General features: G+C 40.0%; 1 protein-coding gene across 2 annotated transcripts in view; it reads right to left on the bottom strand.

The window, feature by feature from the left end:
• Positions 1-5,242: 5,242 nt before the first annotated feature.
• The window catches only part of PLAG1 (PLAG1 zinc finger), a 46,757-nt gene continuing 38,191 nt past the window's right edge, over positions 5,243-13,808 (bottom strand). The window contains exons 3-5 of one of the 2 annotated variants that reach the window (XM_031052240.1): positions 11,878-11,972; positions 7,604-7,962; positions 5,243-7,006 (exon numbers count right to left, since the gene is read on the bottom strand). In XM_031052240.1, the coding sequence (XP_030908100.1) occupies positions 5,743-7,006; positions 7,604-7,845 (1,506 nt within the window). In that variant the 5' untranslated portion in view covers positions 7,846-7,962; positions 11,878-11,972 and the 3' untranslated portion in view covers positions 5,243-5,742. Of the gene's footprint in view, positions 7,007-7,603; positions 7,963-11,877; positions 11,978-13,808 lie in introns of both variants that reach the window. The other variant, XM_031052241.1, reaches the window with a different exon arrangement.

Here is a 13,808-nt window from a genome sequence, read left to right as displayed (position 1 = left end):
GTAGGTGGGAAGGAGAAGGAGAGTGAAGGGGAAAAACAGAATAGTCTTTCTCTGCCGCTCCTGGAAGGCAGCAAGACCAGCTATAGAGGACACTGAAGGACTATTTTTCTGTACTTCTTTATGCAAGTTTTGGAAAGGGATTGTTACAGGAATGAGAGAAGGGAAGATGACCATGGCTCTGAATTTAACAAGGTGAGCTCTGGAGGGACTGCACCAAGAGGTCTCTGGATACTATATAATAACATACATGCAATCACATTTCACATATTACTCTGCTCATCTGGCTGTGTAGCACCTCTTCCCCCAGTACTTCTTTGGCAGTGTCATAGGCCGATGGGAGATCTATAGGACCAAAGCAATAGAGTTTCTCCTGAAAGCATCTCAGAGAGACAACCCACACACTAGGTCTAGCACATGCCACACTCTTACAGTATACCCTGCGAACTATAATAGTCAATGTAAATGACTTGCACTAATCTGGAAATGATGGAGAATCACTCACCTACATCTCTCAGACAACTGGTCCCACTACAAAATCCCCAAACTCACCTTCCAGTGTTTAACAGCATTTCAAAGTGCAATTTGACGGCAAGCTGACTTGCTTCCTTCAGTTCAGATGTGTCTCATCACAGACACAGTAGCATCATCCAGTTTGTTCCTTGGTGGAATCATGAAACACAGATACTTTTGCTTTAAGATTGTCTGAAAAAATGACATTTTACCATCTGTAAATAAGAAAGACAATTACACCTTTGAACAGTCAGAATAACTACACCAAGCAAAACTGAACACATTCTGTCATCCCAAACGTGCAGACCAAGGTTATCTATTGAAATGCCAGGCATAAGTTATTCATTAACTAAAACCATTCTGTAATTTTATTGATATATTTTGTGGAGTTCACATATTTTTGTACAGCAAACATAACACTGTAGGCCACAAGAAGCTGCAGCACTATTGTTTAATAGCAGCAAGGTATATTTTATAATCAGGGTATGTGGACAATAAATAGTCTGTTTCTTTGGATGTGAATGTTTAAAATGAAGTTCTGCTGCAGCTTCATAATGTGATTGCTATTTTACAGAGCTTATACACAAAAATATATATGCAATCTTTTTGTCTATATTTTATACAAATACAACAGTAGTTTGTGAATACATTTTAAAGTACATATACATGATAAGCAACTCAATTTCCCATATCACAGGATAGCAAATTTTAAATGCAAGAAACATATACAAATTCAGTCTGGAATGCAGGGTTTTCTGTGTTTTTTTTTCTTTCTCTATTTTTGACTCAAAACTTTTCTCATTAAAACATAAAGTCCAAACCATTTTTCCACTAGCTAAAAATATAATTTCAGCAATCCAAGTCAGGTTTGGGTGTGTCATCATTCCCCAATATACTTTCCCCAGTTATTGTCTAAATTCAAAGGCTTTTAGTAATATATAGTATGTTCTTCACTCCACACCATATAAAAAGCCCACATTTGAGTTTAACTAGCAGTCACCTGTGTTTGTGAACAAGAGCTGGGCTTGTCAGCGTTTAAATTTGCATGTCCAAAATTTTACTTTTGCAAGTGCATATGAATACATTGTGGTGTTGCACAAAGTTCATTAATGACAAATTAAGTCACAGTATAAAAATATATCATACAACTATAGGTCTAGTATAGTCCTTTTTTCTATGGGTAAAAATACATCTGAATGAGACAGGGAGGTTTGTAGCACCATGAGAGGAGTTGTATCCCAAGTTACATTAGCAGCATGATCCAATATAACAATATTGCAGGAGTGTTTCTGAGGAGATAAACATTCACTCTGGTTCAACTGTACCACTGAAGCTTATACTGAAAAGTGTTTACATATGATTAGCAATAGTTCTGTGTCACTTCCAGGGCTAGATAACTGTTATCAAAAGACACTGCCTTCCAACAAAAGTAAGACACCCTTATTGCATAAAAGCTTTGGGACTATCCAAACACATTTTGAACTACTGTGGCATTATCTGTACGTTGAGCATAATGCTAAATAGGCTGTGGCTTTAACTGTACACTGGGAGGATGCAGGATGGGCAGCTAAGCCTATGCAGTTTACTACATGCTAGATAAGTACATTTATTTCAGAGGCTTATCTATAGACTGAGAAGAATACAGGATGAGCTGCTAAACCAGTGTATGAGACAGACATAACGAAGGATGCAATCCTGCTCCCCCCTGACCTTTACGGATGCAGGATAAGGCCCTAAGTCAACTTCAGACAGCAGCATAGCGATGACAGGATATGGTAAAAAGATCTGCATCAAATACTGTGTGTTAAAACATTTTTGCCTTAGTTTACCATCCAGAACTCCAGAGGACACGGTCTGCATTTGGTGAGGACAAACTCCTTTTGTTTGACTGGTATTCAAAATGGCAGTAGAAGACAGTGTAGTTTGAAACATGTAAACCTAGTAAAAACCATTGTAAAACCCTTAAGAAAGACACACTGGTTCTGTGCAATATAGCAAATTGATAAGAAAACACTGTAAAAATGTACCTGTTTAAAATTACAATGTCTACCATTTTGTACACAAAGCATTATACCAAAGGCCTACATATATGTAATCTAATGGCACTTGAAACAAATTATAATAAAAGGTTTTATAATAAAAAGCATAACCTGTAAGAAATTTTCTTAAAAGGTTTAGGTTTTTTTTTGAAAGTGCTATATCTTGTAATATGTGTAACATAGAGGTTGACCAAGCTTTATTTTAAAAAATATTGGCCTATAATACAAGTTTAGCTCACTAGGCAAATGATCCTGAAAATATGTACTCTTAACATTCATTATTAGCTTAATAAAGCAATCAGCTCTGGCTCATGTTTCAGTCAGTATATGGTTTTTAAAAACCGCTACTGCCAAATTAACAATAAATCACTCTATTCCACAATTTACTACTAAATAAAGCACAAGCAACAAGTACACAAAAATATATATATTAAAAAAAAAGGGAAACAAAACCCAAAACAAGAAAACAAAAAACCTTACTAGAAGTCTAGAAGTTGCACAAAGAGTGGTGCATGATCAGCCAGCCCTCCCCCCTCCCCCCAAGAATCCATCTGAAATCAAGAAGACAGGGTTTGAAAACTGATGGTTTAGTAGTGGCCAATAGTGACTCCGCCTAAGTGATACTCAAAAGCACTCCGGTGGTGGTAGTATTGCTTACAGTGTCAGTCTGCTTCCACGTTACCGTACATCCTAGTCCAGTGGCAAACACGCCTGGTGCAGCCACCCACTGAAACCCTGACTGAATGAGGTTCAATATCTTGTCTGAGGTCCCTATTTCTTAAGTGAAATGTACATCTAACTCCAAAGTGAAATGTCAATCCCTTTTCAGGAAGCTAAGGCACGAAACAAAGTAGTAAGGATTCTGGCTACGTGCTGAGAAACAGGTGTTGGCAACATGTCTGTTTGGGGTTTCTTTTTGTAAATGAAGTTTAATCGGCAACTGAGCCTGATAAAGAGCCGCTATGGATTGGGAATTTGTGTGCCTGAGGCTGCAGAGCCACGCCGCTGGGCTGGCTGCAGGATGCTGAATACTCCCAACTTTCCAAAACACTGGACGAATTAAGTTCATTTCTCTTCATCTCAGACTGATTTAAAGGATTGAGAAAAACCTCAAGTTCTTCCTAGCTGCGTTGTGGTTGCCGATTTAAACTAGAGTTACATTCGGTTGCATTCACCTTGTGCTCTGTTCATCTGTGTTTTTCTTTCCTTTAGAAAGGTGAAAGAGAAAAGAAGCAATATTGAACAAATCATTCAACTAAAGATGTAAGCAAGCAATCTGTTTCACAGAAACCAGAGGAAGCAGTCATGAAGCAGAGCTAAAAGCCCACTTTGAGATAACATGCTCCTAAACCCAAAATCTAGGAGTAGTTTGCAGAATTTCAAAAGGTATTTTCCTTATTAATACATCCTTATTTTAATGCCTTTGGAACACAAACACATTTATAAAAATGTTATCTTTCAGTAATAAAATTTAAATACACATATGTATAAAATAGTAAAACTACACCTGCATATTGCTCCTAGAATTACAAAAAAAAAGTAGGAGCTACTGATAAAACATCCGGAGCATGAGCTCCTTAAATGGGAGCAACTTTTGTTTCTGTGAAGTATATTTAGTTTAACCACTTAAAACCTTGTACGAATTCTCATCATTGTTTGAGAGATACTAATGTACTTGATCTCTATTTTTTAATTCCTTGTACAAAAATGACAAGGAAAAGAATGTTACTGTTGAAGTACAGCAAATCTAGTTTGCTTTCATGCATCACAGGGTTGTTTGTTATTTTTTTTTTATCTTTTGGTTATTAGGGGTTGGGGAATAGAATATATTGCATTAGGTAAAAGTGGTGTAAGCAATATGCTTTTACTTCACTCCTAAGAGTCCTGTCTTTAAATCTTGGCAATGGGCAAAAAGTCCCTAACCAAGTACCCAGGTGTAGAAAGTGTGATTAACATCTAACTTGTTGCTTAGGAGGACATAACACACCATGTAACACAACTGATAAGATCATTCCAATAGAAAAAAAAAAGGCAAAACAAACCCAAAACCCGGTATTTGCAAATTTACATTCACTCTCTGACTGCACACTAGTTTTGAACTGAAAATAGATACACACTTTCTGGCTGGACTTGAACCACCCTTTGGTGGTGGCAGCTGGGAGAAGACTGATGCCTACAAATGTGAATACACTACTGGAAGATTCCTATGCAGTACTCTTCCTATACTACTGAAGAGAAAAAAAACAGCGAGAATTAAAACAAAAAATGAGACAAAATATTCTGCATTACTACATTACAACACTTTTATATTTCAAGATCAGCCATTAATTTTGCCTGCTTCCCTATACCAGAGTCATGAAAGCACAACAACACAGTTCCAAATTCAACTCGAAACATTTGTCATTCAGGCAAGAAGAGATTCTCTGTTGAAATTCTGTTCAGCCGTGATTTTAGAGAATTAAACTAATTTTGTTTTTCATCTGTTATCTGTTAACAGGCAAAAAAAAAAATTAAGCCAGAAAATGGCAAAATGCTAAACACCTTTTATAGTGACTTCAATACAAGTCAAATGCTATATATATGTATATGTGTATATATTGAGTTCTATATATACACACACAAGTTTTCAGAAAAATCTGAATTCTCTATTTATTTAAAAAATTTAGATTTGTCATTATAGAACAGATCAGACATGACACCATATGGGAAGAGGATTTGTTTGGAAATGGGATGGAAATGCATATTTTTTTCCCAAATCTTCAGGAATCTTTGTGATACATACATCAGCTGCATTCTTTGCAAATAGTAAAATATATATTAAAAGTGGTGGTAGCTCTACCACTGACATCAATAAAACAGAATAGCTGGTATGGTTGAAAAAGTTATGACAAAGGGATGAGCGCTGAGAGTTTGCTTGGGATGACTTTCTACTGAGCATTTTCAACGTGTCAATTGGCAGTGAAAATGAAAACAATACAATGAGACTGCTTAAAAAAACAACAAAGTAAACACAGCTGAGAATAAACACTTTCAAAACATTTTTAAAAAGTTAATTTAAATTTCTTACTGGCTTCATGAGATCGATACTGTACAAAAGCAGAGAATTTATAATGTCTTATAGTAGGCACTAAGTTAAAAATGGTCACCTAAGGCATTTCTACAAATAGACAGTAACAAGCCAGCTTTGTACATCCTATTGGAAAGCTTGATGAAATCGTGGTAGGGTGGTGGTTGTGCTTAGACTGCTTGTGAAAGCTGCTGACAACGAGTGCAGAGACCCAAGACCTATACTATTGCTAGGATCTTGTGGATCCTGGGTTTGTGGTGGAAGTTGAGTCATAGAAGAATGTGCCTCCTCTTGCGTATAACTCATTCCAAGGTTCCCCACTGAAACGGAAGGATTATAGGGAGGGCCATTTACAGGTATGAAGTTGAACAGCTGAGAAAAGTCCAATGATGGGGTGTTCAGAGGTTCACTAATAGGAACAGAGCCCTTGGAAAGGGAAACCTCCCCAGACCCATCATCTAGTGGCCCTACTTGTGGATCCAGCCCTAGTTTTGATGAAGACGCTTGAGAATCCTGGGATGAAGAAGGCATACCACTTTGCAACTCCATTAAGTAACTTTCGATTTCCCCTTTCAATGGCTGTTCTTTTTCAGGCATAGAAACTGCGTATGAGGTAGTACCGAGTGGATATTTCAACGATAGCTGGTGAGGAGGGTGGACAGACTCCATATCTATTGGACAAGGCATTCCCAATGGTAATGATGTGGCAACCATTTGGTGTGCAGATGCAGAACTCTGCATGGACTGAATCTGAGTGTTGTAGAGATTTAATTGCAAAGTGTTTGTAAATGGCTTTGATGTCAGTTCACTGGAAGGTAAAGACATCACTGGAAGCAGCTCATCTTTAATAGGCACAGAAACATTGCAGGTAAAGGGATCTAGAAGGTCCATTGGCTCTGTTTTGACCTTCAAAAGTTCTTGGTTGTGACTTTTCTTCATGTGACGCGTGAGGTGATCCTTCCGCCCAAATCTCTGTGCACAGTACTGACAGAGGAAGTCCTTTCTTCCAGTGTGCACTACCATGTGTCTACGGACATCCTTTCGGGTGTAGAACCGACGATCACAGTGTTCACACTGGTGTTTTTTCTCCTTCACTCCACCCGATGACTTGCCTGCGTGAGTTTTTAGGTGCTCCAACAGCACTCCTGTGCTTTCAAAAGTCTGCAAACATACCTTACAGGTGAGGTCACCGCTTGTTGCAGCATGCAAAGCCAGGTGACGTTTGAACCCAAGCTTGGTATTGTAGTTCTTTCCACATTCTTCACACTTAAAGGCCTCTTTGTTGGGATTGTGTGTATGTAGGTGATTCTTTAGGTGATCTTTTCGGTGAAACATTTTCTCACAATAATTACACTTGTGGGTTTTCTCAGGAGAATGAGTAGCCATATGCCTTTAAACACAGATATATTCTGTAAGTAATTATTTTGATCAAAAAACACATGTGCTCATTTTTTAATGGCAGCTAAATACTACACTAAAGGCTGCTTTGTAACAGAACCTTTTAACTGAAAGCATGACACTACATATACAGTTCAACAAATTTAAATATAGCAAAACGCGAGCCATTTCTCTTAAATTGACACTTTTAGGTTTTGGTGGGTTTTAGCTACTGTAACAGGGACATATAGGCAAGTATGAAAGTACTCATGTAAAAGTCCATAGCCAAAAAATTTTCAGTCCATACTCTTTTTCTCGTGACAATTCCTTATACAAATGAAAATTCTATGCTCATTTAAAAACAAAACAAAACAAAAATAAAAACAAACAAACAGAAAACAAAAGCAGAAAACAAATTAAGAAACAAAATCAAAGACATTAGCTTGCAAACTTAAGTAATTTAGAATTCTAGAAACAATCCAATGGCTACTTTAATTAACACATCCTCTCTGCAATCAGCTGAAGGCGTACAAATATATACTTTTACACGGCTTAACACGGCCAACATAAAATAGATAATATAATCTGAAAGATAAATAGAGTTTAATACCTTAGTAATTTGTACTTAGAAACAAAGGCCTTGGTGCAGTCTTGTTGTGTGCACTTGTAGGGCCTCTCTCCTGTGTGAGAGTATGAGTGAACCTTTAATTTCTCAACACTGTTAAAGGCCTTGTCACACAGTTGGCAAGGAAAGTTTTTTCTTGGTTTGGTTTCACCACGCTTACGTTTCCCTGAAGGGACTTTCTGGGTATCTCTTACTTCTGACAAATCACCAGGAATGACAGTGGCCATCGCAGCCTAAACCAGGCCTTCTTGTTGGACACTTGGGAATTGCCCAACTCCACTAAATGATTTAGCTTTAGATGGCTTCTCAAGTTTCATGTGGTCGTAAAAGAAAGCAAAAGGGGACTGGAAAAAAAAAATAAGAAACAACTAGTTTGTAACTAAACTTAGATTTTGAAGTTTACTTGCTATGTGATGCTTCTGAATAAAACTTAAAAATAAAATTAGGTTCAGCTGGTCTAATGTAATACCCGCAGGTTTGTTTTTTGTTTTTTAACACTATTTGCTGCAACTCTTATAATGCATTGCTCAGGATGAACAGATCCACATATGCCCTGAAATCACACCTCACAACCTTCCCTTCAAGCACTGATGGAGAACAGCAAAGTTCCTGTCCGATTACGGGAGGCACCAGGCAAAGAGCCTACCTATCTACCTACCTAGTTGGCTTTTGGCAGCTTCGGATTTCAAAGGAATTAAAGGCACGCCTGTGGTATTTGCACAAACACACACACACGCACATGCACACATGCACACACTTATCACAGTGAGAAACTGTAAGGCTCGAAGTGTTTGAAAGCCCAGTGCTGACAGTGTGTGGGGGGCAAAGCTCATTTCTCAGGTGTGCTTCCTTGCTGAGGTTACTGCACATCTATGCATCTACTCTAGTGAAACATAAGCACTGACACTGATTGCTAATGCCAGGTGAAATTCTCCTGTAAACTTGCCCTTCGCTAACAGAGACCTGACGTATTAACAACAGAAATCCTACAGATTAGAGATAGATTATACAGATTAGGATTTTATCAGCACAGTAATGGAGATCTCCACTATCCTGGAAGATGTAGGGGCTATAAATGTTCAGATTTAGGCTAGCTCAGGATGGAGGCTCTGAGTCCTGCTGGGGCATTGCAAACCATAAACTAAGCCAGACACTTTCAGCTAAAGGAAGTGCGTGATGCTCATGTCTAAGTTGCGGGTGAACAGCTTGAAATTTATCATCTGGTAACATATAGTAGCAACTGGGCACCTGCTATTACATGGCACTCAACAGCCCTCCTTTGTCAGGGGTAGCTGACAGTGTTTTTTCATCATCAGAGCACAACTGCTACTACAGATACCAAAACCCAGTGCAGGAAAGGTGGAGTGCACAGTCTGCAGCAGCAGGAATGAGGAGGACAACAGGAGGACAGCACTCAATGCAAGCGTTTAGCAGGGCTGGAGAGCCCTGAAGAGTGGTTTTTCTCCCTCAAAAGCATGCTGTCCCCCCAGCCCTGTGTCATGGCTCACAGCTGCTGTCCGCTCCAGCCTTAGCCAGGGCAGCTGCTGCAGCAGAGGCGGCTGTGCTGGGCAGCACAGAGGCCGGAGGCTGTGGCCAGGACGGGGGCTCAGCGGCCGGCCACCCGCCAGCAGCTGCTGGGACAGGTGGAGCTGTGAGCCTGGAGCCAGGCAGGGAGCTCCAGGCGGCAGCTGCTCAGCCTCGCACCACCTCCTCAATGAACAGAGCGTGCTCCTCGCTGCTGGCAGTGAGGGAGGATGGAGGGCTCAGGGTGGCCTGGGCCGGGCCTCAGCTGTCATCTTTCCCAGCTGAGGCTCAGCTGAGACCTGCCTGAGCAGTGCCCAGGTGCAATGGGGGCAGAACTAAATGGTCCCTGCAAGAGCCCCAGTGTGGTCCTGGAGGAAAGCGAGGATGAAGGAGAGCCTGTGTGTTCCTCAATGCATGGCAGGATGGGAGGACTGGAGGGTCATGGAGGGGGAGAAGGGGATGCACCTCCTTAATGTCTGCATTTTACAAAATATTCAGACTGACACCTCCGCCTGAAATGCATACACAGAGTATGCTGTTGTCTATGCCTCTTCCTCCCTCCTTCCCATGACTTTTCCTTTGTCTTTGCAAGAGAAGTACTGGCACACCAAGATGGAAAACTGCTGCCTTCCAATCTAATGTCCTTGAATATCAGGTTAAACTCTACTACCATCTTTAAGTGAGATAGTTTGTAAGACCACCTTTACTCCCCCCAGTTATATATGGAACCACTAACCTTTTTAAAGATACCCAGTCACTGAAAGATCTTTCTTTAAGGACTCTTATGATTTCCAATTTGTCTCGGACTCATTCCCACTCATGGGACAAAGCCTGCAGACATCCGTTCCATGAATGGGAACATGCACAGGTCTTCAAAGGATCAGCTTAATTTTATGTTCTGTCTCATAACCAACTATCTAGTTCATAAGTGAAAAAATGAAACAGCTGTTTGGAGATCTAGGAGCAACAATTTTCTGCAATTAAAGTAAATGAAGACAGCTCCAATGTCAATGAGGCCGCCAATGGAATCAAGAGGGGCTCATTCACATCAAAGTTGTGATATATTTGTGGATTGAAAGATTTTTTCCAATATACCCTTTAATCAGAATCTGGTAATAAAATTAATTTTGCTTTCCTGCAAACAAACAGACTGGTCTTCTACACATATTGGCCTGAAAATAGAATGAAATCTTGTTTTAGTCTAATGTCTTCTGACAAATGAAGTCTGGGGGCAAGGGGAGAAAAAAAATCCAACCTGATCTACCTAACAGAGAGTATATCTATACCACACAGGCACCTATAGAAGACCCGCTACACAGAGCTGACAGTGCAGCAGCCATGACCCTCACTGTGTGGCTAGGACACCTGTTCTCAGTGGGGTAAGAAAAGGCTGTGATCTCCTTCACCTCCCTACCAAATCTATAGGCTGGGACAAGGCAGGCAGCATTAGCAGCAAAGGACAAGAGAACCATCTTCACAGTCTGTGGCAGGGGAGCATGCTTTATTTGACCACGCGGGGTCCAGAGTCCAGCAGCAAGTGGCTTCTCTGCCTAGCTGGTAACAAGGGAAGCAGGCACAGCTGGGAGGATACAGCAGAGAAAGTGAACTGTTGCAGAGGGCATAACAGACAGAACCTAGATGGGGCTATAGGGCCAGGGAGGTGCAGGGAGCACTGCACAGGGGTTGGGAATATCTAAGAACATGAGGATAGGAGTGTGTTGATGGGGACAGGTGGGGAAGAACTGAACATGCATCAAGTCTGGGAGATGCAGGATGTCAGGGCATGCAGAAGGGTGATATGCAGGGTCTGATGTGAGGCCAAAAGCAGTCCTTGCTGTGGAACAGCATACAAGCTTAAATTAACAACTCTGACAACTTCCCCCTCCTTTTCTCAATGCAAAGATCACATCTGAGGATGGATGTTTAGACTGGACATTAGCTAAAATTTCTTCACCAAAAGGGTGCTCAGGCATTGGAATAGGCTTCCCAGGGATGTGGTGGAATCACCAGCCCTGGAAATGTTCAAAAACCATGTAGATGAGGACTTCAGCGACATGGTTTAGTGGTGGACTTGGCAGTCCTGGGGTAATGGTTGGACTTGATCTTAAAAGTCTTTTTCAACCCAGCTGATTCTATGATTCTATATTCAGGCCAATCTTCTCCAAAACGTCAGGTAACCTAGTTGCTGCACCAGAATTAATTCAGAACATTCATGCAGACGAATTCAGGATTTTTTCCTCTATGATAAAAATAAATTAAGCTGACTTTGAACTGTGCTTAAATGTCCTTAAATATGCATCACTGGAACAAATATAGTGTGGATCCAATCGTTGACAATGACAGTGTTTTGTTAAAAGACATGTATGCGCTATTATCTCAGTACCATTTCTCAACAGATGAAGAACTTCAGTATTGATCTCTGAATAGCAAATAACCACTTTTTTTTTCTTGTGGACTGAGCAATGGAGATAAAACTTAAAAAACCACTGATCCTCAAATACTACACTTTCCAAAGACCAGCTGAAAGAATTTTATGAGTAATATTGCCTGCTTGTGTCTCAACATATTATCACTTAAAATCCTCATTCTTACTGGTGCTTTCACAACTGAAGGATGAATGATTATATGCAGTATCAAATATAATAAACACATTACACAAAACCTCATATGTAATACTATCTTTAAACAAGCATATACTTAAAGCAGAATTAAAGCAGCCTCTGTTCAATGCACACCTGATGTTTGCCCACTAAAGTCCTCAGATTTTGGTCTTAACCAGTTCCGCTGACTCTTCTTGGAGGAAACCAGAATCCAGTACTTCCCATTTTTACTGGTCTGAAAAACAAAAGGAAGAACGGACTAGACTCCAGCGAAACCAGTAAATTCAGAAAGGCTGGGATGCAGCAAGACTGAGGGATGGAAAAAATCAGAAAGGAAAAGTTAAAAGGGACAGATCCAACCCATGCACAGAACATTATGTACTGTTAATTATAAACCATAGGAATCAATCGTTCTTGCATTATCAGTAGCAATTACGCACTTCAATTTGCAGTATACTTACATCATTTCAACTAATGCTATGCTGGACAGTAATACATAAAGAGATAAAATTAGACAAAAGCAAAGGAGTTTTCAAAAAAGTTAAAAACAAAACAGCAATTTCCACAGATCACAAATAATTTAGAAATAACAGTAAAACATGTAAAATGTTGGGCCCAGACTTGAGTTTCTTACTCAGGAAGGACTGAATAAGAGAAGATTTCTGGATTAGGCCCAACTTTACTAGAACCTAATGCCTTCATTCTGCTTAATTATACAGGAAATAGCAGCTTAAAAGGTGACCTGCAAAGGAAAATAAAATTAATTTAAAAAATAATAAAGCCTCTTAATGATGTATATGCTATAGTAAATCCCAGTGGAGGCAAGTCTAGGTGTGCTTGAGCAAATCCAGAGGGCCTTTCTGGAATTTCCCTTATATCTCCCTTTTCCTTGCCACCATCCTTTTGTAATTTGCAGCATGTCTTCCTTTTCTTGCTAGAAGGCCTCCTAGAGACACAGGCATAAGTGGAAAATGTTTAGTGCCTGACTGTAATGGGAAGGTTTATCCCCTCCAACTCTTCCAGAGAGTTAAGGGCAAAGCCCTGTGCAGTGTACACATATCCCACATGGCATAGTAGGCTGAAGGTATTTGGCAGGAACTCGGGAGTAATGTAACATTTCCCTCACACAAACCATTTTCCCTTCTCACTTCCCATTCTCTCCATCAAAGTATTCTTCCTTTTGGTACCAAGTTCAGCTTTGCCCAGCCCCAGCCTCCTCTGATGGTAAGCATGAATGTGAGCAAAACAGCGTCCTTGAACATCTATTAAAGGCAAAAGTGCTTCACAGCAACCGACTGAAGCTTTCTGACAGTTGAGGAGCATTTATTTGGGGCTTCAGTACCCAAATAAAAAGTGACAGATTTGTTTTCCACTAAGGAGCAAGAAAGGGGACATAACCCTCACCTCTTTTGGAGGTTCCCAAGTCATCTTCTTTCAGGGCAAAAATGCCAATAACTCCTCATTCACTCTCCCAGCAAGACCCTTATAAATTAGTTACCCTGCAATGCATATCTCAGCATCTTCCACTGTCACAGCATAAAGGAAGAGCTTCATTATTCAGATTTTTCTGCTAATGTAGCTCACACTATGTAGACAATATTTAAGACAGCCACACAAATGTAATGAACTAAGTCCTTATGGACTTAGTCCCTCCAGTACTGCTATTTACAGACTATTCCCTATTCAAAACTACACATGCCTTGTGCTCCCAAATTCTGTCTAAAATATTGTAATGACCTCTCAACACTGTTCATTGTTTTCTCTTACATGCTTATGGTACTCAGTTCTCACCATACATCTAAAGTCTCTCTAGCAAAAAGCAGATGCCCTCAGAAGACAGGCCATTAGAGGCATGGAAAGACTTGTATCAAAGGATACTGAAGCAACTGGAACAAGTAAGCAAGCAACCGGATGGAGTTAAAATGCTGAAGGTACTCTTTATTCATTACCTTATGAATATAGCAAAATCACAGTGCAGTGGATCTAGATGAGGGCAATGCTATACCTACAATTAGCTGGGATCTCAGCTTTTAGACCGTAATTAAGCATAGCTCAACAACATACAC

Source organism: Melopsittacus undulatus, chromosome 1 (assembly GCF_012275295.1).
Source record: "Melopsittacus undulatus isolate bMelUnd1 chromosome 1, bMelUnd1.mat.Z, whole genome shotgun sequence".
NCBI lineage: Eukaryota > Metazoa > Chordata > Aves > Psittaciformes > Psittaculidae > Melopsittacus > Melopsittacus undulatus.
This window is presented reverse-complemented; position numbering and strand designations above follow the sequence as displayed.